The sequence below is a fragment of the Strix aluco genome, chromosome 4 (genome assembly GCF_031877795.1).
Source record: "Strix aluco isolate bStrAlu1 chromosome 4, bStrAlu1.hap1, whole genome shotgun sequence".
Taxonomy (NCBI): Eukaryota; Metazoa; Chordata; class Aves; order Strigiformes; family Strigidae; genus Strix; species Strix aluco.
Window position 1 is genome coordinate 8,621,148 of NC_133934.1, and position 25,204 is coordinate 8,646,351.

General features: G+C 41.0%; 1 protein-coding gene across 6 annotated transcripts in view; it reads right to left on the minus strand.

Annotated features, from left to right (window-relative positions):
- FAM53A (family with sequence similarity 53 member A) overlaps positions 1-23,570 on the minus strand; it is a 72,814-nt gene extending 49,244 nt beyond the window's left edge. For 2 of the 6 annotated variants that reach the window (XM_074821914.1, XM_074821909.1), the window contains exons 1-2: positions 23,526-23,570; positions 1,414-1,660 (exon numbers count right to left, since the gene is read on the minus strand). In XM_074821914.1, the coding sequence (XP_074678015.1) occupies positions 1,414-1,491 (78 nt within the window). In that variant the 5' untranslated portion in view covers positions 1,492-1,660; positions 23,526-23,570. Of the gene's footprint in view, positions 1-1,413; positions 1,661-15,283; positions 15,363-16,843; positions 16,866-23,038; positions 23,060-23,403; positions 23,489-23,525 lie in introns of those variants that run through there. The other 4 variants (XM_074821910.1, XM_074821912.1, XM_074821911.1 and 1 more) reach the window with 4 other exon arrangements.
- Between the last annotated feature and the right edge of the window lie 1,634 nt (positions 23,571-25,204).

Genomic DNA, 25,204 nt, shown 5'->3' on the forward strand with positions numbered 1-25,204 from the left:
TACTTAAGTACAAGCTACAATAGAGGCAGAAACTTACTGCTAAAGTAACTGAACATGCTTCATGTTCAATGCTTGCATCATTTACTATTTAAAAAAATACAGAACTAGAGTTGAACATTTAGTTCATCTTGACACTCAAGTTAATTTTTTTTGGTGTTCCACTGGTACCCTAAAATTTGATCTGCAGAAAGGGGCCATTGCAATTAAAGTCAGTGAAACAAGGCTAGTGCATTACATGAAGAATATGGTCCCAGGGTTCTTAGGTGGGCATGCAAAATTGACAGGAGACTATTTTGCATTACTCTGGAGTAGATAATAGGTCTTTTCACAAGTGAGATGTGGAAAGAATAGATTCTTTAGTGTCCAAATAGCATGCATGAACCACACCATGGACCCACATATTAAACCAACAGAAAATATTACTAATTTTTTCAGAGCGCTAGGCATCTGACACACTGATAAAACAAGGATCTACAAGCATCAAAAACAGTCTGGTAGTTAGTAACCTGACTTTCCTTTCAACTGTATTTACCTGACGACTTGTTCTCCTTCTGCCCGATGCTGATAGTTACATATATGGTGGTCACTGCTTTTTCTAAGTAAATACTGTTGTCAGATATAAAGCACTTGGCTATATGAAGTGAATAAAATTTCACCACACAGCAGTACTTGTGCTTTTTGTTACGGAACAAGGAATCCTGAGAAGTTTTCATAATTCTTTTCAGTCATTAGAACACTTTACTTTGTGAAGAGAACAGGCTTTTTGCTTCTTATTTAAAATGAAGCTGTAAGGTTAGAAAGATCACTGAAATAAGAAAGCATCCCTTCAAGAAGGACCATACACTGAAGTTTCACTTTTTCCCCCTTACAACTCTCATCCACCTTACAAACCAGTCTTAACTTAAATGGCTGAATTTTGGCTGATCTACATTCACAGAATCATCTAGGTTGGAAAGGACCTTGAAGATCATCTAGTCCAACCGTTAACCTAGCACTGACAGTTCCCAACTACACCATATCCCTCAGCACTATGTAGATCCTACTCTTAAACACCTCCAGGGATGGGGACTCCACCACCTCCCTGGGCAGCCAGCCCATTCCAACACCCAACAACTCGTTCTGGAAAGAAATGCTTCCTAGTATCTAGTCTAAACCTTCCCTGGTGCAACTTGAGGCCGTTACCTCTTGCCCTATCACTTGCTACTTCGTTAAAGAGACTCATCCCCAGCTCTCTGCAACCTCCTTTCAGGTAGTTGTAGAGGGCGATGAGGTCTCCCCTCAGCCTCCTCTTCTCCAGACTAAACCCCCCCAGTTCCCTCAGCCGCTCCTTGTACGACATCTTTTATGTAGTTTTAAGTTACTTTTAATCTACTTCACATTTCACATTTACATGTTATTTTAGTAGATCCTTACCAGATTAATATTGTATGTTTTACACCTCAGATCATCCAAGCTCTGGTTCTGCAGCTTTTCTGTTATTAGTGTTACCATGGTAGTTGTTCCTTTTCCACTGCTCACACAGAAGTGTTGGAGGCTCTTCAGTCTCTTGTTTCAATACTCATGAGCCATTTCTGTTTTGGTTTAAAGTCTTGATATTTATGCTTCCATCTTACTGCCAAAGTTTATTTCCAAATGCTGTCAGTGTATCATGTCTGGTTTTCTGTAAAATTGGGGCAGAAAAAAGAAAAGTCAGAAAAATTCTTGTGTACATCATAATTAGAATTGTAATAACAGGACTTGTTTGGACCATTCATTCGTGCCAAGTATACCACTCTGACCAATGCTACTGCCTGGCATTTCAGATTACATGTCTATTCATGAAAGAATACTCCACTTGAGATTTCATTGATTACAACTTCAGAAGGGAAATGAGACTCATACATAGCAAAGATCAGGATATCATTTGGCCATTTCCTACCACTAAACCAATTCTACCTAGGATTTTTATCCAAGGCAGAAGGAAAGACTTAAGATTTCCCTCATTTGAGCTACTACTGAAGTCTCAACCAGGCATACTGGAACAGCATCTGAAACACAGAGATACCCACCACACTGTTCTGTATGTTTAACACTACTTGCCATTTTAAGACATTCTACCATATTGTTTCATCTCTAAACCCTTCTTAAAAGAAGAGTGGAGCAGTGGGTAGCTCAAATGTTCTATACACTTTCCAAACCCTCAGCTACTCTTAAATCCTGTGTTTCTTCTGGTTTAAAGGTTATGTAATTTCTACCTGTCAGCAAACACCAGATCTTAAACTTGTAAGCAGGACAGATTACCATACACGTAAAAGCATTAGTGACAAAAGCTTACTTATCTTTGTTCTGTGAGCAGTCATCTAAACCAAAAGCACTAGGGCCACCAGCTGCCTCTTTCTATCCTAAACATCCTCTACATAATTTCTTCCCTTCTCTCTCTTCCCTCAGCATCAGTAACCCTTAATTGCTGCAATATATAATTCCTCACTGTCTTTCAAGTCTTTATTAGTTGGTTATTTTTACCACGGCAAATGGATCTTTCTACTTTCCTTAACTTCACATCATTCTTCCAGTTCTCAAGAACTAGAACAAAACCACAGGACTTCAGCTTCTTCATTTTCCTTCTATCAAGTCTTTCAGGCTCACCAGTTCTGAAATTCACTTCCAGTTTCCAAACCCAAGTCTACATTAATATTAATTACAATTTCTTCACACTACCTTCAATGACCTTCTCTTCCCATCACTTTGCCTTACTGTGTTAACAAAAACATCCTTTCTCAACTCATGCTGATGATCCATTACTGATATGCATTAATCATTCTTGTTTATAATTTAAGTTGGACAAGCATCTTCAGTGACTGCTTATGGAATGAAAAAAAGGGAAGAGATCCACACACCGGCATTTCTAAATTTAAGCAAAGCAACATGAGCCTTAGGGAAGGAGCACAGCGGCTGCTAGAACCAGAAGTTTACTTTCGTTTGCTAGGTTTTGAAGTCTACAGTAAAAAAAATAGCAGAAAATAATAATTGTAAATTAATGTTTCCATAAAATATTGCCTCTTTTCCACACTGCTATTTATCAGCTGTTTAAGTAACTGGTAGTAGCAAGAAAAAAAGCTGCATAAGTCCGTGACCCAAGTTAAACCCATCTGAAATTAAGATATTAATAGTATTAACAGTAATGTTAGATTATCTTTTAAACCTGTTGCCTTTGAGTACATCCTCAAATATGCTTTTCATATGTTAACCATACACTATTTCACCTTCACATAAGTCTGCTACATAACAGCTTCCCTTAGCCTTAGAGCTGTCCCACAATCATAATTTCCGCCCATCTTTAGGGCTCCTCCTCACATCTACTTTTATTTGCTATACATTATGATGCTTACAAGTACTCCTCAACCATTAATAATGCTACCCAGGTATCTGTAAATTCCACTGGTCTGTTCTTACTGAATGTGTCCTGTCTTTCAGGAAAGCACCCAACAACTTGGAAGTACTTACTTCATCTTGTTCTGAAATTACACCAAGTCAAATATCAAACGCACTCAAATTCATGCACTCACTGGTAAAAGTTGAAAAGGGTTATGTGCAATGTAAGCATCTGTCAAAGCAAAGTGTGGTTCAGTAAATGCTACGCAAGTTTCAGGGCAAGTGTGTGAACAGAACAGTATTTAGAGTAGCATGATCAAACATTGTTATGTCCCTTTTAAAACTGATTAAGTTAAACTAGATCTTTGGACTGTGCTGGTCCAAAGCAAGGCACCAGGCTAGGCATACGCTGTGGACATCAGTGCTGTTTTACACTGTCTGTTCCTACTAGGCAGTCCTTCTTGCTAATAATGACACAATGAATAAGTGGAAAAAAAATGTTACCATCATCACGCTCCTACCAATGAAAGCCATTCTAGGTTGGGGTTTGATGTACCTCCGCTGCCATCACAACTGCCAACGCATTTTCTTCTCGGCTATTTGTTGCCCACAGCAGTACGCCAGCGCAAGTGTTTTTGCTACTACACAAGAGAACTAGATCAAGGAATTTTTATAGTTGGATAAAAACAAAACACTTCCTTTTGTTTCTGGGAAAGGTTGTTGCCCAGTCTGGTTTGCTGTGAACTGAACACAAATGCTTGTGTGAGCACACTGTGCGATGCTGACGCTGCTTATCGAGGCACCTGTCCAACTACGGCATCAGAAAAAAAGAAAAAAGAAAGGAGCCACAGAAGAAAGCCAGTTCGCATTAGCATTTCCTACAGAGCCAGGCAGATTCTCCTGTTATTAGGAATTACATGTCCCCTTCCAAAGCATGGTTTGAACATGTTTTGCTCCTAATTTTTCTTTTCCAATTCATACTCCTTTGACTAGTTAAACTTACCAGCTCAGAGTGATCTGAAATCACCCCTGCAGCCTCAGCACCTTAACCCAAAGTGACCAAAGCCCTGGTTCACTCTAGTTAGCTATTTATACTCTACCAGAAATTGCTTCCCTCATCTTTGCTAATTAATATTGGCTGTTAGGAGACAAGAGATTCTTAAGAGTTACCCTAAGTTTCACTATGTTGCTATCATTTTAAAAATTCATCAATATATATTTTCAAGCCTTACAAGACTTTGGCCCTCAGTACCTCCTATAAGGAAGTTCCTTTCACTACAGAAAACTCCTCATGGTATTTTGAGGTTTTGGGTCTTTTTTGTTTGTTTCAAAATCCTCTGTTGTGGTATGCATGTAATGTACCCACAGAGATAGTAAGCTGTTTATTTTATGTACTTTTTCTACCATGCTCTCTTTCCAGAGCTGGTTAAAGGCAGCTAACTTCCTTTTCAGTCTCTCCTTATCATGCCCTTCACGCTTATCAGGCTGAATCCCTCTCAAACTGCTCAGCACTTCAAACTAATTGGATTTTCAGTAATAGGAACCATTTGACCATCCTTGTTATAGCAACATGGATCCTGCTGAATTTGCATTTCTTCAGCTGCCTCACAGCATAGCACAATCAAGTCCTGCCTACCATTGCGAGTACATACCCTGCTTTCTATACAACCTGTAAGCGTACCCCAAAGATACACACCTCTGCTGTCACCAAGTCTCTACAGGTAGCAGCTGAGCCAGGCATGCAAGTTCAAACACCAAGATCCTCCAAGCCTTGAGGTAATAATAACAGCCCTTAGAGCTCCAAGTTGGATGAAGTCCTACCAGATTATGGCCATCTTTCCTTTAGCACACCATCCTTTATGGAGCCTGATTAGGTAGAAGAGCAAGAAAGCTGAGCCATCCAAGATAAACACATGTAACAGAAGATGTTAGTCAGACTCTGTCCTGGGAGAGACTTAATTTTACTAGGATCTCCTTAAGCTGGGAGGTAAAGGTGAGAGGTGGGGGGAAGAAAAGCTATTTTTATTGCTGAAAGGTAGACTAATGAAAAGGAATAAAAAAATGGAACAAAAAAAAAATCAAACTCCAAATGCAAGCCAAAGCTAATATTCCTCACAGCTGGAGAATGAGCTGTGATGGAATCAGTATCACCATTATCTCCGATTTAAAGTTCTGTTCTATGACACATTCTGAAGTCTGAGAAAAGTAAAGATTTATTATTCTATCTCTATAGTACTACTAAAGAAGAGAGGTTTTATTTCTTTAAAAGTTTAGCCACAAGTAGTAATGACTTGTAAAATCTCTGCCAAAATTAAGGATGGAGATAGAAGAAAAGAAGTGCTCGTGTCACGAATTCTGTATCTTCTCAGTGACGTCACTGGAGTCTTTTTTGGGAAGACTACTAAAAATATGGATTACCCAACCCCTCAGCCAATTAAAGGATGTCAGAGGCTCATCCAATTTGACAACCTACTTTCAAAGAGATGAAGAGTCCTGATGAAGAACATAAAGCCAATTCAAAAAATCTCTTCTTGGCTCTAAGAAAGTAAGGCAGCCAGACTCATTTCCAACCCACTCCTCCTCCTCTGCATCCTGCAGGACAAAATGTTCCAGCAACAGCTCATCTCACTGGGAAAATTTACATTTGTTTGAAACACTTCTAACAATTTCTCTTCTGTCTCTGGAAGTTCCATCTTGGATGGAGAAGAAAAGATCCAAGATTTTAGATGACTTCCCCATAACAAAAATGTAGGTGTTTCTCGATGATCACAATTCCATTTTTTTCTACCTATGGGACTAAAATTACCCAGTGACACAGAAGGTCATTCCCTCTTTTCTGTTCCTTCACATTTTTTCCTATTCTCCACTCAGAGCTACATGGAACCCTTATTACCAACAATCCCGTAAAGATGTACTTAGCCAGCTCCCAGCAGAAGAAAAGGATTAGCTGGAGTCAAAATTCCAATTCGGATAAGTAGGTCCTTTAAAATATTATCTCTGCTTCAGCAAGCCAAAGCAGCTAATCACCCCAGCAGTACTAACTCCAGATCTAGATGATTTTGCTACTAGACTATAGGTGAAAGATGATTTTTTGCCTCTTGGCACTTTCTGCAGTGTCCAAGAAGCATTTCAGAATTGAAGCATCACACAAAACTGATCAAGTTTTAACAGTGCATTGTCTGTCCCATCCTAGTTATGCTTGAAGCAAGACTAAGTTGGAAGACAAGCTTTTTAGAAACTGCTAAACTAACACTTTATGCCATCTGAAAAAAGCTCCATAATGTCTAGTTTCTTGCAATGCAAAATTCCAGCTTCCAAATGGAAAGAACATTCTACTCCTAAAACTACACATTATTTACCGCAGCGCTAAGAAGTTCACAGGGAGGCTAAGCATTCCTTGTAACATAAGTCTATTAATAATAACTTTTAGCCCAGAAAGGTTCTCGATAGCAGGCATTTAAAGAGAATTATTTGGACTCTTATCCTTTTGAGCACTAATCTGCAGAATGGTTATTCTGCAACCTTCCAAAGTTCTACATCAAGTCTAAAAAAAAAATAAAAATCCATTTTAATTACAAAGTTTCCTGCAGCTACAGATTATCCATCAATGTTTCAGGGGATAGGTGCTGGAGGAGGACACCTCAGTTTGCAGCATGTTATACTTTAGGGATTGCCTCTTAATGCACAATTAACTAGCACCCCTTTATTTTCTGAGGTTCTCTATAAAAAGTTTAAAAACAGGGTATGAGAACAACCGTTTCTGACCAAAAGGGACAAAGAAAGAGTAGAGTTTATAACCCTAGTTTGTAGTCTGCAGAAACCGTTTCAACAACCATCTAGCAAATCCTGTTTAAATAGTAGTTCTTCTCCCTGAAGAGTTCAGATGTGACAAAATCAGGTAAGGCTCAACAACTCCACACATGCTAGAACTCAAAATGAAGCCAAAGTAGTTAGTTCCAACATTTGCAATTCTGAGTTTCTTTTAAAGACTAAATAGATATTTCTTGAGCTACAGAACTTCTTTGCTTTCTCCATGCAGTGCTTTCATAAGCCAGTTTTTATTAGAAGGAAGCCTCAATATTATGAGGTGTTCAAGCCTGGATTAAGGTTGCCACAACTCCAGCACAAAACTGCAAAAAGGGACAAGAAAAATATGCTAGAAGGCATCCTTTCTATTAACTTATGGCCACTGGAGTCAAGTTTCTCAGATATGCCACAGGGTCCGGAAGCAGATGCAATATCAAGAGCTCAAAACTGTCTGAAGAAGAACATACCTCACTTAATGTGCAAGACAGGACTCTATTTCACTATTCTAAGGTTGAAAAACTAGGATTTGGGTTATTGCCTCCAGAGATAGACAAGAATAAACATTAGGTCCACTTACCTCAAATGCAGAAAATAACTACGGAGCCCGAAATTTTACTATTTTGACCCTAAAGCCTCATCATTCTAACACCAACTGGTCACCGAGACAGCTGTAACAAAATGCAAACTGTTAGTAAAATAATGCTGCATCCTACACACTCATTTCTACTCCCATCTCCCACACTTCAGATGTGAGAGCTCCCATGAGAAGGAAGCAAAGCCTCACCACCACATACAGCTTTTGGGCTCTGTTTTACTTAAAATGCAACATTTTGGCAAATCCCTTGAACTCAAAGGGAACAAGTAGTACTTGGAGTTTTCTGATTGAAAAAGCAGACCTTGGTCAAAGCCTCCCACCACGTAAGGGGAAAGCAACCTGCAAGCAGAAGCACCAGAAATAAACTAAAGACGATATCCTGGTTTAAGATGATGGTTTGCAGTTTTTTGCAAAATTCACAGCCAGATGATGTGCTGAAAAGAGGTTAAAGGTAATAAAGGTGTACAGATTTCTCATTCTTCAGATGCAGAATTCATCCAGCTTGGCTGAGAAACATATACAAAATAAATACCAAAAATTATTTAATAAAATTTGAATTAGAAATGGAAGATTTTACTCTTATATGATGCACTGTTGTCTGTAATAAATATACTACCCTTTTTCTCTCAACTATCAGGTGGTTTAGGTTTGTTTTTAAACCAAGAGGAAAGGCTCCTTCGAGAAAGGCAAAGGCAGGGTGGGGATAGGAGATGTTAAGCCTTTGTCACAGTTTATAAAGTATATTTCTCAAAGCAAGAGAAATGGTGGAGAAATAAGCTCACGAGACTTTTTCCAGGTCATGCCTAATTAAAGCAGTGAATGTATCAGCACAGCAAACTAGGACTAAGAACTCAACCCAGACAGAGGTTAAAGCATTTATTATTGCTAACTCATTTCAGTAAGAAGTCTGTCTCACAGGTTTAAGCCTGTCTTTCAGACTTGAGGAAGACCTAACATTCATATCACAGACAAGTCATCTTGCATCTTTTAAAGTATCTTTGTCAGACAGGACAACCGATGAGCTGTGCCTTGTGTCTGATCCTGTACAAAGACGCTTTTCCAAGATGCTTTTGTTACTTACATCTTTCCTAAAATAATCTACTGCTATTTAAACAACAGGCAAGGATTTCATTAATTTTGCTGAAGGATATTTACATCTAGCTATCAGCATTGTCCCATGACCAGTCATCTCCTTGCAACATGCAATTTGGGCTCTTTTTCCTCCTTCCCAGCACTACTGCAGAAAGCACAAGACTATGATGTACAGCATTGAGGAACAGGAAGTCTGGTCTACTGAGGCTTTTACACATGAACGCCAAGACCTTTGCTTTTGCCATAATTATGAACTAAATGTGTAAGAGTCATTATTTCAAGAATATGCTAGCTCAAACTAAGAATTATTGCCTAAGTAGTTCAGAACAAAACCTAGTGGGCAATCACCACTTAAAGAGTATGACTGTAACTTTCAGTCTATCATATTACTGGAAGTTTGAAGCTAAGGTCCTACACAAATTATTTCCACCTCCACATACTGTTTATAAATATTCTATTTAAAACCAATGGAAGTATTTATTTAGTATACAAAGCATCCAGTGAGATACAAAATTCAGACTCATATATAATAATTTATACAGAAAATATTAGTCTTTGAAGAAATATACATACTACCAGCCTAAATCTACCACACTCTCACTAAAGCCGGCTGAACATGAGCCAGCAGTGGCCAAGGCGGCCAATGGCATCCTGGCTTGCACCAGAAATAGTGTGGCCAGCAGGGACAGGGAAGTGATCTTGCCCCTGTACTCGGCCCTGGTGAGGTCACATCTCGATTACTGGGTTCAGTTTTGGGCCCCTCACTACAAAAAGGACATTGAGTGACTCGAGCGTGTCCAGAGAAGGGCAACGAAGCTGGTGCAGGGTCTGGAGCACATGTCGTACAAGGAGCGGCTGAGGGAACTGGGGGGGTTTAGTCTGGAGAAGAGGCGGCTGAGGGGAGACCTCATCGCCCTCTACAACTACCTGAAAGGAGGTTGCAGAGAACTGGGGATGAGTCTCTTGAACCAAGTAACAAGCAATAGGGCAAGAGGTAATGGCCTCAAGTTGCACCAGGGAAGGTTTAGACTGGATATTAGGAAGCATTTCTTTACAGAACGGGCTGTTAGGCGTTGGAATGGGCTGCCCAGGGAGGTGATGGAGTCCCCATCCCTGGAGGTGTTTAAGAGTAGGGTCGACATAGCGCTGAGGGATATGTAGTTGGGAACTGTCAATGTTATGTTAATGGTTGGACTGGATGATCTTCAAGGTCTTTTCCAACCTAGACAACTCTGTGAAGCAAGTGATCCAGATTATACAAGGCTCAAGACTTATTTTACTCTAAGGCTTGAGGAAAAAAACCAAAACCACCAACACGTAGATGAAGACCAACTGGCCCTACTACTGAGACATCTGCTTCACCCTATCAGCTAGAGAAGAAAAGCCAGGGGATAAAAATAAAGATAAGCAGTAGCATCACCTACTTTCTCATAGTGTTTGCCTTTAAAAATGAGAAAAAGAGTCAAGTAGGCACATATACATGCTTAAAAAATACTCAGGCCTGAAAAACATGTAGCACTGACCCTTAACTTGTATTGCAGTGACAATGACGACTACTCCATGCACATCCTGTTCCCCCACGATAGACTGAAATATCATCAGTACTGAAGTACTGTTCTGTTACCAAACCCTATGGGCTTGGAGCTGAGGGATTATATAAATCTCTTCCATACATCCTGCTCCCAACACACACACAGATAATAAACCTCCTCCTATTTGCCTTCAGGTTCATTCTGAAGAGTTTCAGACATCTGGTTGGCTCGTTTAAAATAAAAAGCCCAACTAGTAGGTTTCTTTTTATGATCCCAAATGTGAAATGTTCTTGCTGGAGGCCTCAGGCCAGGTGGAAAACACTTGTGTTAAGATGCTACTTCATGGTATTTCAGGGATCTAATGAGCTATATAATCTGCACACAGGGAAGTCTCCCTAACATTAGCTTGTGTACGACTATGGAAATTAAAAACAAGGAACCTATGGTAGTCCAAGTATTTTTCAGTAATTAGTACAGCTGGTGAACTGCAGATACTGCTAAATTTAGAACTCAAGTGCTTATCAGTATTCTGTAATTATCCATACATCTCAATGCTTACAGTAACATGAAATACACTCCTCCAAGCCTTACTGTCCTAATTCTTCATACTACGACTAATACTTCCCTCTCATGACAAAATACTATGCCCAATTCAGGGGCATAAGAATTTCAGTCTTTGTCTCAAAATTATAACTCTCCAGAAGATCATTGTGCAACTGTAGTGAATGAGCACATGTACGTGTGTATCCTTATTTTAGCAGTCTATGACAAATACACAGTTTACGTATTTTCATATAAAACCCAAGAGTCTAAAAAAGAAAGCAAATTACAGGAAAAGCTATGCAAGAGTAAAGTCTATGCAGGCTTGCATGCAGTAGTTAAAAGCTTTCTGCTATATTATCTATCTTGAAAGAGCATGGAAATGCATTGAACAGATACGAGATATGGTGCATAACAGACAACCAAGTTGCCTCCCATGGCCCAAACTTGTTCTCAATCATGGCTGACCATCTGTAATTTGTTACTCAAGAAACTTGAACTCATCTGGCAGAAGACACCACCTCAAGAGGCAGCACACTGAAAGACCTCAAGTTTCACAACACCCATCTAGTTACATGATCCGTTAGAATCCAGAAAAAAGCATAAACACCACACAGCTTTCATGTAGTAAGAATTTTCTTTAACATAAAGATGTCTAAGATATCACACTACAAATACCAAAACTGGATGCTAGTTTGAAGAATTTGCTGTTGCTGCTCCTTACTTTGCTTAACTACAGTTCATATCAACTTATTCACTGGTTTCCAACTTATATTTTGCACATCCCATGAGTTTTGAATGGCAAAGTCTCCAAAAAGATCTGCGCTACATATATACTGCTCCACTACACATGAACCCTCAGTAACAGTCCACAAATGCTCCAAGTATGAACAGACCACAAAGTGAAGTCCATTAAAACAATGGAATGAAAGACAAAAGGAGTACATATGTCAATACTGTGTGTGCTTTCAGCATTCAATTCGGGTATTACTTCAAATGTAACCAGACTTAAGTGTTTGCCAGACTTAAGGTACTTCAATAAAAATTAGTTCAGTTGAGCTATGCAGCTCTTACTAGTTCACTAGACCATTCCAAAAGCAAGATAACTACTTTCTCTGTCTATGTATTCAGCCTCCAACAGCACACGGAACAGCTGGATTCAGGAAGCACTGTGTTAGAGGTCAAGACCCAAACCAAGGGGTATGCAGTTGCAGTAGGCATTTAAAAAAAGCATTTGTAACAATTAAATGAACTGAAGGAAATCTCATGGGACAAAGTTACACCATGTAAGAGAAGACGGCTGTGTTAAGTCAGGAAAAAAACAGTGAACTATTTTAGCTACATCAGTGTGATTTTTTTTTCTTTAAATACTGAGAGGCGACCTTCTGCTTGATGGAAAAGATTTTCACTATGTACTACCTCAACACTATCAGATGTTTAATGAATGAGTCATTAATTCTACAAGCAAGTTCTGCGGAAATATTAATTTGCCAAAGTGGATTCATAGAAGTCACTAGGACTCCAAATGATGAAGTTTACTCACACAATACAGGCTATGAAGCCCTAATGCAAAACCATGCTCCTGTACTGGAAGCAAATGGGTACAAGGTGCCAATCGGTACACAAGTATTATGGACCACACTGTGATTAGTATAGGGCAGAATACCTCAGTTTTATTTGAGCACAAAAATGATAAGTAAAAAATGAAGTCTGAGGAAGGGAAGAACCTTTAGTTTTAATCTTCACTGATTGGGACAGAAATTTAGCAGCTTTAAATGGCAGCAGACAGGTGACTCGACTAGCAAGTCAAGCATGTAACATCTGCAGGTAACAGCAACAGAAAAGAAAACAGGACCATGAGTATTTGGAAGGGAAATCTGTGTCCTCCCATCTGGGTAGTCATCTTTACAGATGACTGCATTCTGACAAGATCAGCTTCTGGTAACCAAGTTGAAGGACAAAACAGTAAAGATTTATCTGATAAAGTCAACATTAAGAAAGATGCAAGCGTATACTTTCAGGTCTTCACCAGAAAACCCTCAATCTTTCAAATGATCTTTCAATACTGATAAAAACTGTGCTTTACCTAAACACACTTTAAAATAAGCCTCTGAAATTACATCTGGGTTTCTGGCATCTTCACACATGTAAAGGTTAAGCATACTATAGTCTGCATGAAGCAGTAATATCTTTTCTGCCGAAGATCAGAAACATCAAACCACTGCATTGGGGGAAGTCACTGGCTGAGCACCTGGACCCAAGAAGTACTGAAGTGATAAACAAGCTTTTGACAGCTGCAGCCTTTTCTGCAGGTGCAAGAGGCATTTACTTCATTTCAGTTTGGCTCAGTTTAACAATTAGTTCAGTAACTACTTCAGAATTTAGAAACGGGTTTGGTTTTATTTGATCCTCTCAGATCTTGTGCTCAACTGAGAAAAGGGTGAGAAGAAGGGAAGGTCCCCCTGAACCAGTTCCAAAGTTTATAGTCCTGTATATAGAGTCTTAAAGTTTAGTTTCAAGGATACATGGTATTTTGCAACTGATTTGAGCATCACACTTAACACAGAAAAATCTCCCACAACCAAGTATTAACCCACCTTGCAAGAGCCTTTCTGAACACAGTTCCCCCTGTACCACCCTCGGTTGCAGCATCCAGTCAAACTAGCAGCATCACTGACAGCAGGATGCATCTAACTAAAGCCTAAAAAAAAGCATCCTAACAACAAAATCTCTGTTTCTGTTGATTATGAGCTTGGAACAGTTAATTCAGCTGAAGGTGTTAGAAGCTAAGCAAGTAAATCCCACCCTGAATATCTAACCTGAGGGCAGGAACTAGGATATGCCTTGCTGTACAACTGAGTGCACAAACGCTGCACACAAGCACAGCATTAATCCCCACTTTACCCATGCCCCCAAGCCATGCCAGACACCACTTCAAGGATATTATGGGGGATACTTCTCAATCATACTATTCTACAGCAAAAATGGGAGTTTGGGGATAACAGCATAAAGCTACTTATATCTTATCCATTTGAAGAGGAAATTTAGTGATTTTAAGATTAGGTGTTATGCAAACATAAGTTAAAAAGCCCTTTTACTTTTTCATAACATTAAAATAAACAACTTTATTTCATCTTGTATATCAAAATATAAACAAGTATTAACATCCTAAAGTACACTCAAGACACATTTCACCATCTACATTGCCTTTAACTTCTCAATACCAGGAGATGCTGCCTTACTTTTTTGGCAACATATTGTGGGTTAAAAGTGATCACTGAAGTAATCTCAGCTAGCAAACATTCAACATCTTTAGAGAAGGATTATCAGACTTTCTAAATCTCTGCTCAATTTAAGCCTGCAGCATGATTTCAAAGGATAGATGTCCATCTCCTTAGAGAACACAGTGGAAAGAATGTTTAGAAGATTAATTATTCCAGCTTGCAGCCAACCACATCAAAACTTTAACTACACTCAAATATATCTGGGTGATGAGAATAAACTACTGCATATACAGGGACTATAAACAGAACAATGATTAGAGCAAGACTAAGGAAATTACTGGAAGGTGGAAATGAGGAATAGTTTGAAGTTTACAGGGAGAGATGCTAGAGAAGCACCAATGAAAAGAATTTACAGAACTGCATCAAACAATCCCAACAGAGACAGTGCTCAGAGAAACCCATTTCTGTAAAGCACAAGATTCATTATGTGAATCAAGTTCAGCAGGGGAGATACCATGAGAACTAAGATTTCAAAGAAAGAAAGTTGCACCCATAGAGATGTCAACAAATACTTCCAAATACAAATCCAAGAAAAAGTACCCTAAAGAAAAGTTAGCTCCAAGTAGAGGGACTTATTCTTCAATGCCTAGCTTGCGATGCAAGAGAAATTTCACCTCAAGAATGGAGAGCTTGCAAACAACCCTAACTGTAGAGGACTTCAGAGTCACTCTACAACACCTGGAATTATTTGCAAGGTACCAGATTTAGGCTGTTATGTGATATATTTGAGTACAGACAGGAACAGGCCACGCTTTTTTAAAAAAAGTTTTGGACATCGGTTTCTGAAGCTAGGCCTGCCTTCATTCCACATCTGTCTTCAGAAAAAGGCCAAAATCCCTGTGACTGGTCTCCAATTCCCCACATTCCAGCAGAATCCCAGGGGAAGTGGGGAACCTTCTGTAAATGCCAAAAGGCAACAAGGAGGTGAGCAGCACCCACAGGGTTCACTTTGACATCAGAGTAATGGGGTTTAAGGACAGGAGAGAACTTACTGAGGTCATAGATCTAAGTTCAAATACTTCTGCTGTTGGAAGGTAAGAAAGGACTGTATAGTGAATGCAATACTTGGTGGATAACCATACCCAGAGAGCAGTTATCAGTGGTGCATGGGAGAACACACCAAACAGGAACCCAGCTCAGTTCACCAATTTGTTTTCCATCATCTGTTGCTGGCATAGTCATCTTGTTATAAGTAGGAGAAAGGCAGGAAGAACTGCAAGACAGTATTAAACTTCTGTGTAATTCTGACAAACTGGAAAACTGTTCTGCAAGAAACAGGATACAACTCAGTTCTGAAAGGTATGTTCAGGCAGGACAAACTGAGCAAACAGGAAGGCGAGTCAGAAGAAAGCTGTGGGCTACGTTGGATCAACAAGCTCGCCTTGAAACAAGTGTTAAGCTGTTGTAAGAAAGTCAAATGTATGGGGATGCATAAACAGGAATATCAGCTCCAGGGCACATGAAACAGTCTTTTCACTCCACTCAGCACAGGAAAGCCTTAGCTGTAGTACAAAGTTGGGCTTTAACAACCACACTTGAAGACTAATGTGAACTAACTTGAGAAGACCAAGAATGATTAGAGCTGAAAAAAACATGACCTCTTGGGAAGAACTGAATACACTAGCTTTATTTAGCCCAAAAGTATCACAAGGCTGCAGGGTGGAGGGCAAGACACGAGGAAACAGGAACATGACAAAGAACAGTTCAAATATTTTTAAAAGATTACTTACTACAGCGCAAAGAATAGCTGTCCCTCACGCCCAGGGAATTAAGCAATAAGCTTGACCCGCAGTAAGGAAGATGTCTAGTTCCATATTCAGAACAAGTTTTAATGCTGAGGACAGCAAAGCACTGGACTGAGAAGAAAGTAGAGCTGCTCAGGCTTCTTTTATGAATCGCATTAGATGTGCAATACTACTATAGGGCAGGGGACTCACAGCCAGCCTACAGCTTCTTCGGCCCTACTTTTTGGGTTTTTTAAATGACTACCTCAATTTCAAGCCACCATAATGTCTTTGCTTGTCCTCCTACAGTGTATGTCTAGTTCCAATGAGCTTGAAATTACTTTTCTGATTTTTCAGATTAAAACTTCAGGATTTTCATGTTCAGATTATTTTACTATACCAGAAATCTATACCACTATCACACATAAACAAATCAACTCCAATCATTCCCCACAGCAGTATGCAAATTTCAGCAATATTGCAGTATCCTGTTGTATCTTTCTCTCATGACCAACAGAAAACAGAAGCCGATTACTTCAGAAAGACATGCGTGCTTAGCCTTCCAACAACCTAGAACAGTGATGTAATAGCTTTCATTGATGTGGTGTCGCAAAGGACTGTCACAGACATATGCACGTACCTTTTACTACAACTATATAGCCTTAGGCTTAGTACTTCTTGAGGGTGGAAAGTGCTGCACACACACCAAATATTCCAAAATAAAAACTAAGATACACAGGATTTTACAGATGGGGAATTGAAGCAGACAGCATTAGTTACAGCCAGCCAGAGGGAGTCTGTGCCTGAGATGTTCACATTTAAACTGCAAAATCTAAAGTCACTAAACAGGGGAAGAATTAAGTCAGAACTCAAGCACAAATAGGACACCTAAGAATCATACAAAGACAAAATACTAACCTTTTTCATCCTCTGTAACAGTTTTGGTACTACAAGTATTTATCCAGGTACTTGTCTGCTTTGTTTAAATGCCATCCTTCTGATTTGTGAAACATGAAAATAAGAGAGCAGCAACAGTCCATCTTACCCTCCAGGAGTTCAGCAATTTCTTATCCAAATATTGAATCCGACAGGTCTGGTCAAGATGGAGTGCTAAAGGAAGATGAGGTAAGCAAGCACACATGTAGCCAAGCTCAACTGGACTACCATACATACTGAGAAGTGAACAAGCTAAGCTTTACACATTTCAGTGCCAGCAGCATCTTCTAAGCAGCAACACTGCTATTGTATCTTAACCGTCGGTAGCCCCTACAGCAGGCAACAGCACTTCAGTTTACCTTCCAAGTTACTCATGCTTCTCAAATCCATCAAGATTCAACTTTGTTGTTCTATTTCATCACTTCTAAAAAATAAAAAGATGAGGTCCCAGGTACCCACTCCTTTCCCACTAGAAGAAATACATACCATGTTTTAGCCAATTCAAGTAAGTAGTTACTGAATGCTGTTTTCATTACTCCTCTCTCCTCCTCACTTACTAAATACTGCGTGAAATTATGCTCTGGGGCACAGCAGTAGTCTTGAGGCATGCTTACACACCACTATACTCCATTCCAAATAGGACATAATGAATAATTATTTGCCACTACTATTAGACTGGGATAATTGAGCAAAAAGGTTCCTTTTTTTTAAAACTAAGATTGTAATTCTGTCAGCTCATAAAAAACTATACAGCCATACAAATAGATCCTAGGTATCTAAATAGAGACCATCTCAAAAAAAAAAAAAATCACACCCTCAAACAGTCCATAGGAGAGAAGTCTCCTCTGTTATGAAAACAAAGTTGGTTCATACCATGATGCAAAACCTACCTGCAGCCTCAGTGGCCATCTACATGTTAAGAAATGCTGAGCAGCTAGAGACAGAACCCAGCAGATCCAGAGCCATCCAGCCTCAAGCATGTTTCCACAACTCTCTGGTGATCCATAATCCATATCACACCTGAGGCTCCAAACTTTAATTTTTTTTCATATTCTGCATGCTACTTTTGTACTGTGGAAGTTGATAAAGCAACATGGTTTGACAGATCCAAATGACATACAGCTTTTGTCACTTGCATGCTTCCTTAAATATGATAAATTTTCATCCCTCTAAAACCAAAAGCAGTCAAATCAACAGAAACCTTGAAGGAAGACAGAAAAGTGCATTTTTCTTTGGGAAAGCAGAGGGAATTAAAGGAAGTAGTACCATTAAAACAAGAATTTTCTCTATAAACAAGCTTTGGAGGGTAGAATAAAGAACACAACACACAGTATCCAGCAGTAACTGTATGAAATGGAGGAATACTTTACTACAACAAAATCTAAAGCCACAATTAAAAAGGTGAAACATAATACATGTGCACAGCACTGAAGGAATGATTTAGTGCCACTGACATCAACATGAACTGCACAGAGCAAAAATTAAACATGCTGCAATAATAATTTGAACTGCCCAATTAGGTTAAAAAACACATTTACCCTACAAATTAAAAAACCTCCCAAACCCCTCAAAGGCATTAATGCTGTTCACAATGTTATTTGAAATGCAAATTAGAGACCTAAAGTTAATATAACACCAACAGAAGTTCCTATTATTCCCATTCATGGCTCAAGGGGAGGCGACAGTAGAAGAGAAGCCACAGCCTTGTTGTATGAGGTCTTATTAGGACAGTAAAGGCTTTTCTTCATTTTTGAAGTTAACCCACCTTAACTTCAGTGTAGAAATTGATGAATTATAAATGTGATCTTCCATAAACCCAGAAAACTTAAGTATATTAACAAATAAACAACAAGCCAGCTGCTCAGACTGGATGGATTGGGGGGGGGCAGTGGGTGGTAAGGAGAAACAAGTACTCTTCAGAAAAAGAAGAATTCAGATCCTGTCTTCTAGCATCACAGATCTCAGTCTAAAACATAAAAGTAAAGGTATAGACAGTGGTGCTGCAGTTACTGCTTCAACTATTTCCTGTACCAGCTGGGTTCCAATTTTAAAGCTCAGCAAATGCAGAAACAGCCTTCTTCCATCTCAAATGCCTTTCCCACAATGACATCTAGGTCTTAGTATACCAAGTCAGTTCTGCAAATGACACTTCTAATGACAAGTCTAGGCAAAATATTGTTTTATTTCACACTCTTAGCTCTATCTGTACAGACTTACACGCATTGAAGAGCGACTGCCACCACTGGCACTGTATGTCCAAAGCTCTAGGCCTGCAATTTGATATACCATTGACAATATTCATCCCATTTTTACAGAAACATATCAATGTTGTCATACCAAATTCAGAGCAGAGCAATGATGCTAACATTAGATAATCAGAACCCTTGATCTTACTGTTAACACCCAACAAGCAAAACATAAGTGATGGCCTGCATTTCACTAAAATATAACCAAGTTCAAATAATGGAAAGTCAATTATATTAGTTTTGCTTTTATAACTCAGTAAGTTTCCTAACTGAAACATTTTGTATTTTTTAAAGCATCATATTCAACTGCTTGCTTAAAAAAAGTGCTGTCAGTAAACTGAGAGCCATAACCCAGATAATGTATTTAGTAACAGCCCTGCCTACTTCCTTCCCTCAACCTCAAAATTAGCAGAGATAATGGCCTTCAGAAGTTATTTGTGTCCACTACAAAACATTAGAAGTTATTTGATGAGTTCTTTGCCAGCTTGTTAATGGCATTATTTCCCAAACTGACCAAACAGAAAAGCCGAAGAGCACAAATGTAGAAATGGCAATATTAAAGACTTGACAGTTACCTTGATTTCAGGTTTTTCCTATATAAAACAGTACTGCAATATCCAGTTGGGTCATCACAGAAAAAATTTGTAAAACAGCCTAGAAAGGAGTTAAAAATATGCCATTTTTCTTTTTTACAGACTTCCTTTTGAAGGGAAAAGAAAACCCGTAAAGAAAACCATTTTCTGAAAATATGACTGTCTCAATCCCCCTAGCAGAGTGTCTACAGTTAAGAGAAACCAACAAAGCACAGATTTATTTATTTATTTTTTTTATATAGACTCTCTTTCATCACTGGATTGCAGTAATTCACTGTTGGCTAAGATCTTGTTAACCACACAAACTCCATGACATACCAAAAAACACCCTGTCAACATAAACAGCTACCTCTCAGGTATACACAGTCAACAGATTAGAACAATTTACCTACCAAGAAAGTATCAGCCACTACACTGAGTTCAAGTGGCTGTTTTCCTAGCCATGAATTTCTTCCCTAGAATTAATGAACAGGGCTGCCTTCTGCTCATTAACCCTTCCTTCAAGAGTGCTCATAAAGCCTTTCACAGGTTTCTGTGTGTAGTTTCACCCCCCCAGTAAGCTTATGTTACTTGCTGTATCTAGAATAAAAGTTATAGCTGCTTCCACAATCGACAGGAATCCCTTACATGTTCTACCATAATATGTCTCAAAATTTAAGTTTATATGTAGATTGTGCAAGACTAAAGAGAAGGTCCTATGAACATTTACCTGCAAGATCATTCTTACATGAATATCAGATCTCAAGAATGTAATAATCTAAAAATAATCAAGGAAGTTTATTTTATAATAAAAATAAAAATTGAAGTTTAAAGCAAGCAAACTTTCTGAAAAGCACAAAACTTGTGAGCTTGCATGGGAGAGGGAAATTTACTGTGGCCAAAAGGCAAAATTTCTGTTTATATTATGACCATCAAAATACATAAAAAGGAGTTTAAACAGTAATATAAATACTAATATTTTCCACAAAAGGTTTAACAAGACTTCTTACTAGTATTTAAGAAAACTCAAAGATGAACGAGAAAGGACAAATTCTTAGAGTAAAACTCAAAACCAGCATCAAAAAAAAGTGTAGGAGCAAGGAAAGAATTGTGTTTGGAAAGTTTTAAGTACACCATGTTTCTAAAGGGAATAATCTATCAAACCACAGGAGGTGACTAGAACTGCCATCATCACTGCTAACACAAAGGAATGTAGATTGGGGGGAGGCAACAGAGGAAGGGGGAGAAAGAACAGGGAAGGGAAAAGCAGAAGGAACTAAAAAAGGGAGCTACAGTAATGGCTACCAGACTCTCAAGGAATTCCTATGGGAAAGAATAAATCCTTCGTGTTTTTTTTTTTTTTAAATAAAGCAATCCATGCACTAAATTGCAGTCATCGCAGGAACATTAAGCTTTCAGTTTATCTACCCACCACATTTTCATAAATATAGTTTTATGCTTATACTAAACTTCCAAAGCTTAACACAATGGTTGCAAATACAAATATTTATTCTTCCAGCCTCCTCATTCTTCTGAATCATATACCCTGCAGAAAAACAGCTTTTCAAGAGGAAGTACGAAAGCTTAACTACACCAAATTTTAAATATCCCTTTATAATTATTTAATCAACTTTAATTCTCAAGTTAAAGACACGATAACTATGGATTACACACTGGCAGGTAAAGGCCGCTAGAGGACAGCCAGATTACCACAGCATGGAAGATCCTGAAAGGATATCATTAGGGGGGATGATCCTGCAGATCAGTATTTTAAGTTTATGTCTAACAGGCACCATGTACTTCCATATGATGAAGAGTGGCATCTTGTTATTGATAAAAACTAGGGATGATTTACAATAACAGACATATTAAAATGAATAGTATTTCCCAGAAATTCAAAATGAGTAGTAAACCCATTTTCTAGTTAGGAGTTCCAACAGCTTATGCAGAACTACATGAAATGTATGTTTTAGCACCTTACACATACTGATGTCCTACCTCTGAGTCCAATTCTTCCAGGCATTTTGAGAAGCACAGCAATTGTAAAGATACAAGCTCTTCAGGCTTCATCACATACACTGCATCTCCAATAAAACCAGATCAAGTCACATGCTTCATTAGGAAAGTTTTTGCTATTCGGCAAACACTGTACTCCAGATTTCATAAGCCCAACTCGAAGCAAACAGACTATTCACAATTAAAACACATCCAGAAACATTTCAGCTTGCCACATAATACACAAACTTACTGGTTCTTGCCAAAAATGGCTTTGACAAAAATATTTTCTAGCAGTCAGGCATATGAATGGGAGGTAATGTAACAGTAAAGGCTGTAATAACTGTTCTCAGGAGCTAATTTTAATGTAAGCACAGTGAACCAGAAAATAGATTTGACCAGCTGGCTCAACTCATCCCGAGGCCTAGAACTCGGCATGCACATTAAAAACCAGTGTCTTATCTGGTCTGACTCACCAAGCCTCTCTCAACCCTGCAACCTGAAAGTTACAGTGCTACTACAAAGCACTATTTCTGCAACGGCTGTTTTGTGGACAGTTATGATGGACATACCATTTACCTAAAGAGAAAACGCCTTAACTTTCAGATCTCTGCCAGAAGAGTTCAAATAACTGACACAACGCTAAACCATCACCTACAACAACCAGCCTCTGTCTCACGAGACCTAAAGCGACCTCCTTTAAATAGCATCCAAAATTTCAAGAACACATTTCTATTTAGCCTCCGTGCAGGCAAGAAGACATTTAATAAGCCAAATAATCAGAACAAAGCCACGTTACTGCCCTTAGAAAAGCCGGAATAACACAAAGAGCCTATTCACTCGCCGATCTCGGACTTTTGAACCCAACTGGTCGTTACACTTAGGAGCCATAAATTAGAAATCAGCTTTCCTATTGCCGAGGGAGAGGAACGAAGAAAATAATCGCCGTTTTCACCCAGGAATCACTGTGGAAGGCAGCTATTGTGGAAAAACATGCACCTACTCTGACGTAACTCTATCCTTGAGCAACAGAGGGGAGAATCGCCTCAAAAACCCCCGGGGTACGTGCCCGCAGAGAGGCGTCCCGCGGGGCAGCGGCACAAAGGCATGCCCGCGCCCAGGCCAGCCCCGCGGGGGCCGGGGACCCCCCGCACCGCACCGCCCAGGCAGGCCGGGGCCCTCGCCTGGAGCAGCCCCGCCGCGCAGGCAACCCAGTTCCCACCCCGAGTGGCAATTATTAACGCTAATAAGTTGGGGTTTTTTTAGATTTGGGGTTTTCTTCCTTCTGCCTGGGCTGCGGGCAGCCACCGTTTCGCTTCCACACAAAGTCTTCAGCTATAATGGCAGGGCGAAAGGCAACTAACCTTTACCTCCAGCTGTGATGAAGGAGCGCGGCCCCCAGTCTAAACACCAATACCAATCATAAAAAAATATGAAGTCTGTACCTGTTTATCTATCTATATAATTACAGAGATTATCAGACCGCAGCTCTGCGGCAGCGGGAGGCTGCTGCCGCGGGGTAGGGCAGTTTCGGGGTGACACCCCCACCCCGCAGGGTGTCCCGTCCCCCCCCTCCCAAGGCGGCGGCCCGGGCACCGCTCGCTCCCCCACCCGGTGAAAGCTGTCCGGTCCCCACAGCCGCCCGGGCTCTGTGCAGGGGTCCGGGCCTGGCCGCCTCCCCTCCGCCCGGCGCTGCCTGTGAGTCGCCGGCTGCCTGAAGGGCTGCTACCTGCCGGCTGCGCTCACCCTCCGCCGGCGGGCGCTGTCCCCGCGGCCTCGCTCGCTCGCTTGCCCGCCCGCCCGCCCGCCCGCCCCCCCCCCTCACTGCAGCGCGGCGCCGGCCACCGGTACCTGCGCCCGCCCGGGCCGCCTCCCCTCCGCGTATGGACCGGGCTCCTCAATGGCAATTGAACAAAACACAGCCGGCTCCGCCCCCTCCCGGCACCTGCCCGCTCCCATTGGCTGGGCCGCCCGCCCGCCGCCCTTTGACCCGCTTTGCCATAGGACAGCAGGGCGAGCCGGCCCAGCCCACAAGCGCCGGGGGGTGGGACTGTTCCCCGCAGGAACGCACGGCTGAGGTGCCGGGTGGGGCGGGGAGGACGGGCCGGACTACAGCTCCCAGGAGGTCTTGCGGCGGCGCAGCTCCCTTCTCCCATTGGCTAACCAGGGAGCGTGCGGAGGGGCGCGGGGAGGGTTACGTCATCGCGTCCCCGGATAGAGCCGCAAGGGGAACGCGGGTGCGCGTGCGGCGCGGCCCTGCTGGCCAGACTGCGCATGTGCAGCGGCCAACGACGGGGGTCGCCTCAGGAGGCGGGAATAGGAGGAGGAGGAGGAGGAGGCAGTGATGGTGGTGGTTGTCGTCCTCCTCCTCCTCATTATCATCATCTTCCGGGCGGTGGGGCTGGGGCCTGGCTGGGTGGGGAGGGCGTGGGGGCTGCTTTTCGCCTGGAGCGGCTAGTCAAAGCTGCCCTGCTGGCCGTGGGCCTTGTCAGGCTGTGGGTGAGCTCCACTGAGGCCTGGCCTGGCCCAGCTGGTTGCACCCAGCCTCGCAACACCGGCAGAGCCTCTCCCCAGAAGGGCTGAGGTGCGGGCATCCGGGCCTGTGGTAGTGCTAGAGGGGGCGGGAATGGCACCCGGGGCTTCCCCCTGAAGCCATCGCCGTGGCGTGCCGTAACCAGCTCCCACTGCTTACGTTACTTTCCCCATAGCTGGTTCTCCAGAGCTCCCGCCGCGGTGTGGTGCTCCGCGCTGTGTAACGGTGTGCTTACACTGCCCTCTGCTTGCCTGCTCCGTGCTTCCCTCAGCTGGCAGCTCCCAGACCGACCTGCTGGAAATACCTCAGCTTCATCTCCCACAGGGATCCGGCATGGACCCGACCCTACTGCACATCTTCTCTTGTCTCTCAAAATGGAAGCCAAAAAAACCCCAACGTGTGCTTCTTACTCTGTAAGAAATATTCCTATGGGAGTTTTTCAAAAGCGGTTATGAGTCAGCCATAGTGAGGAAGTGGGATGTGTTTGGACAACAATTACATTGTACACTTGTCAGGGCAGAAACTGCTTTATGTGGATGCATAATCCTTAACATCATGAGAAACCAAACCCTGATTTACTGTTGCCTACAGGCCTAATATTACTGAGGTGCAGGTATTTTTTAGTAATGGTAACTATTAGCAAGCTCTTCTCATCCCTTTAACAAGCATCTGTTATTTCAACCTTCTGCAACCTGTTCTTCAGTGTTAGCACATGGAGTTGTATTTCACTCCCTCACCTTTCCTTTGACCCAGAAGTCTTTCAGCTGACTTTACCTTATTATCCTGTAAGATTTTGCTGAATTACAAGACAATGCTGCTATAGATACCCAAGTTAATGTTGCAATGCAGAGTCCAAACCAAAATTGTGTTCCTGAGAAATCCTTGTTTTGGCTTGATTACTTTCTAGGCTTTCAAATTTTAACCTTAAGAGACTGATAACTTAAAACCAATTTTACTTCAAACAGCATTACCAGGTTTTGCTGCTTGTGCTTCTTCA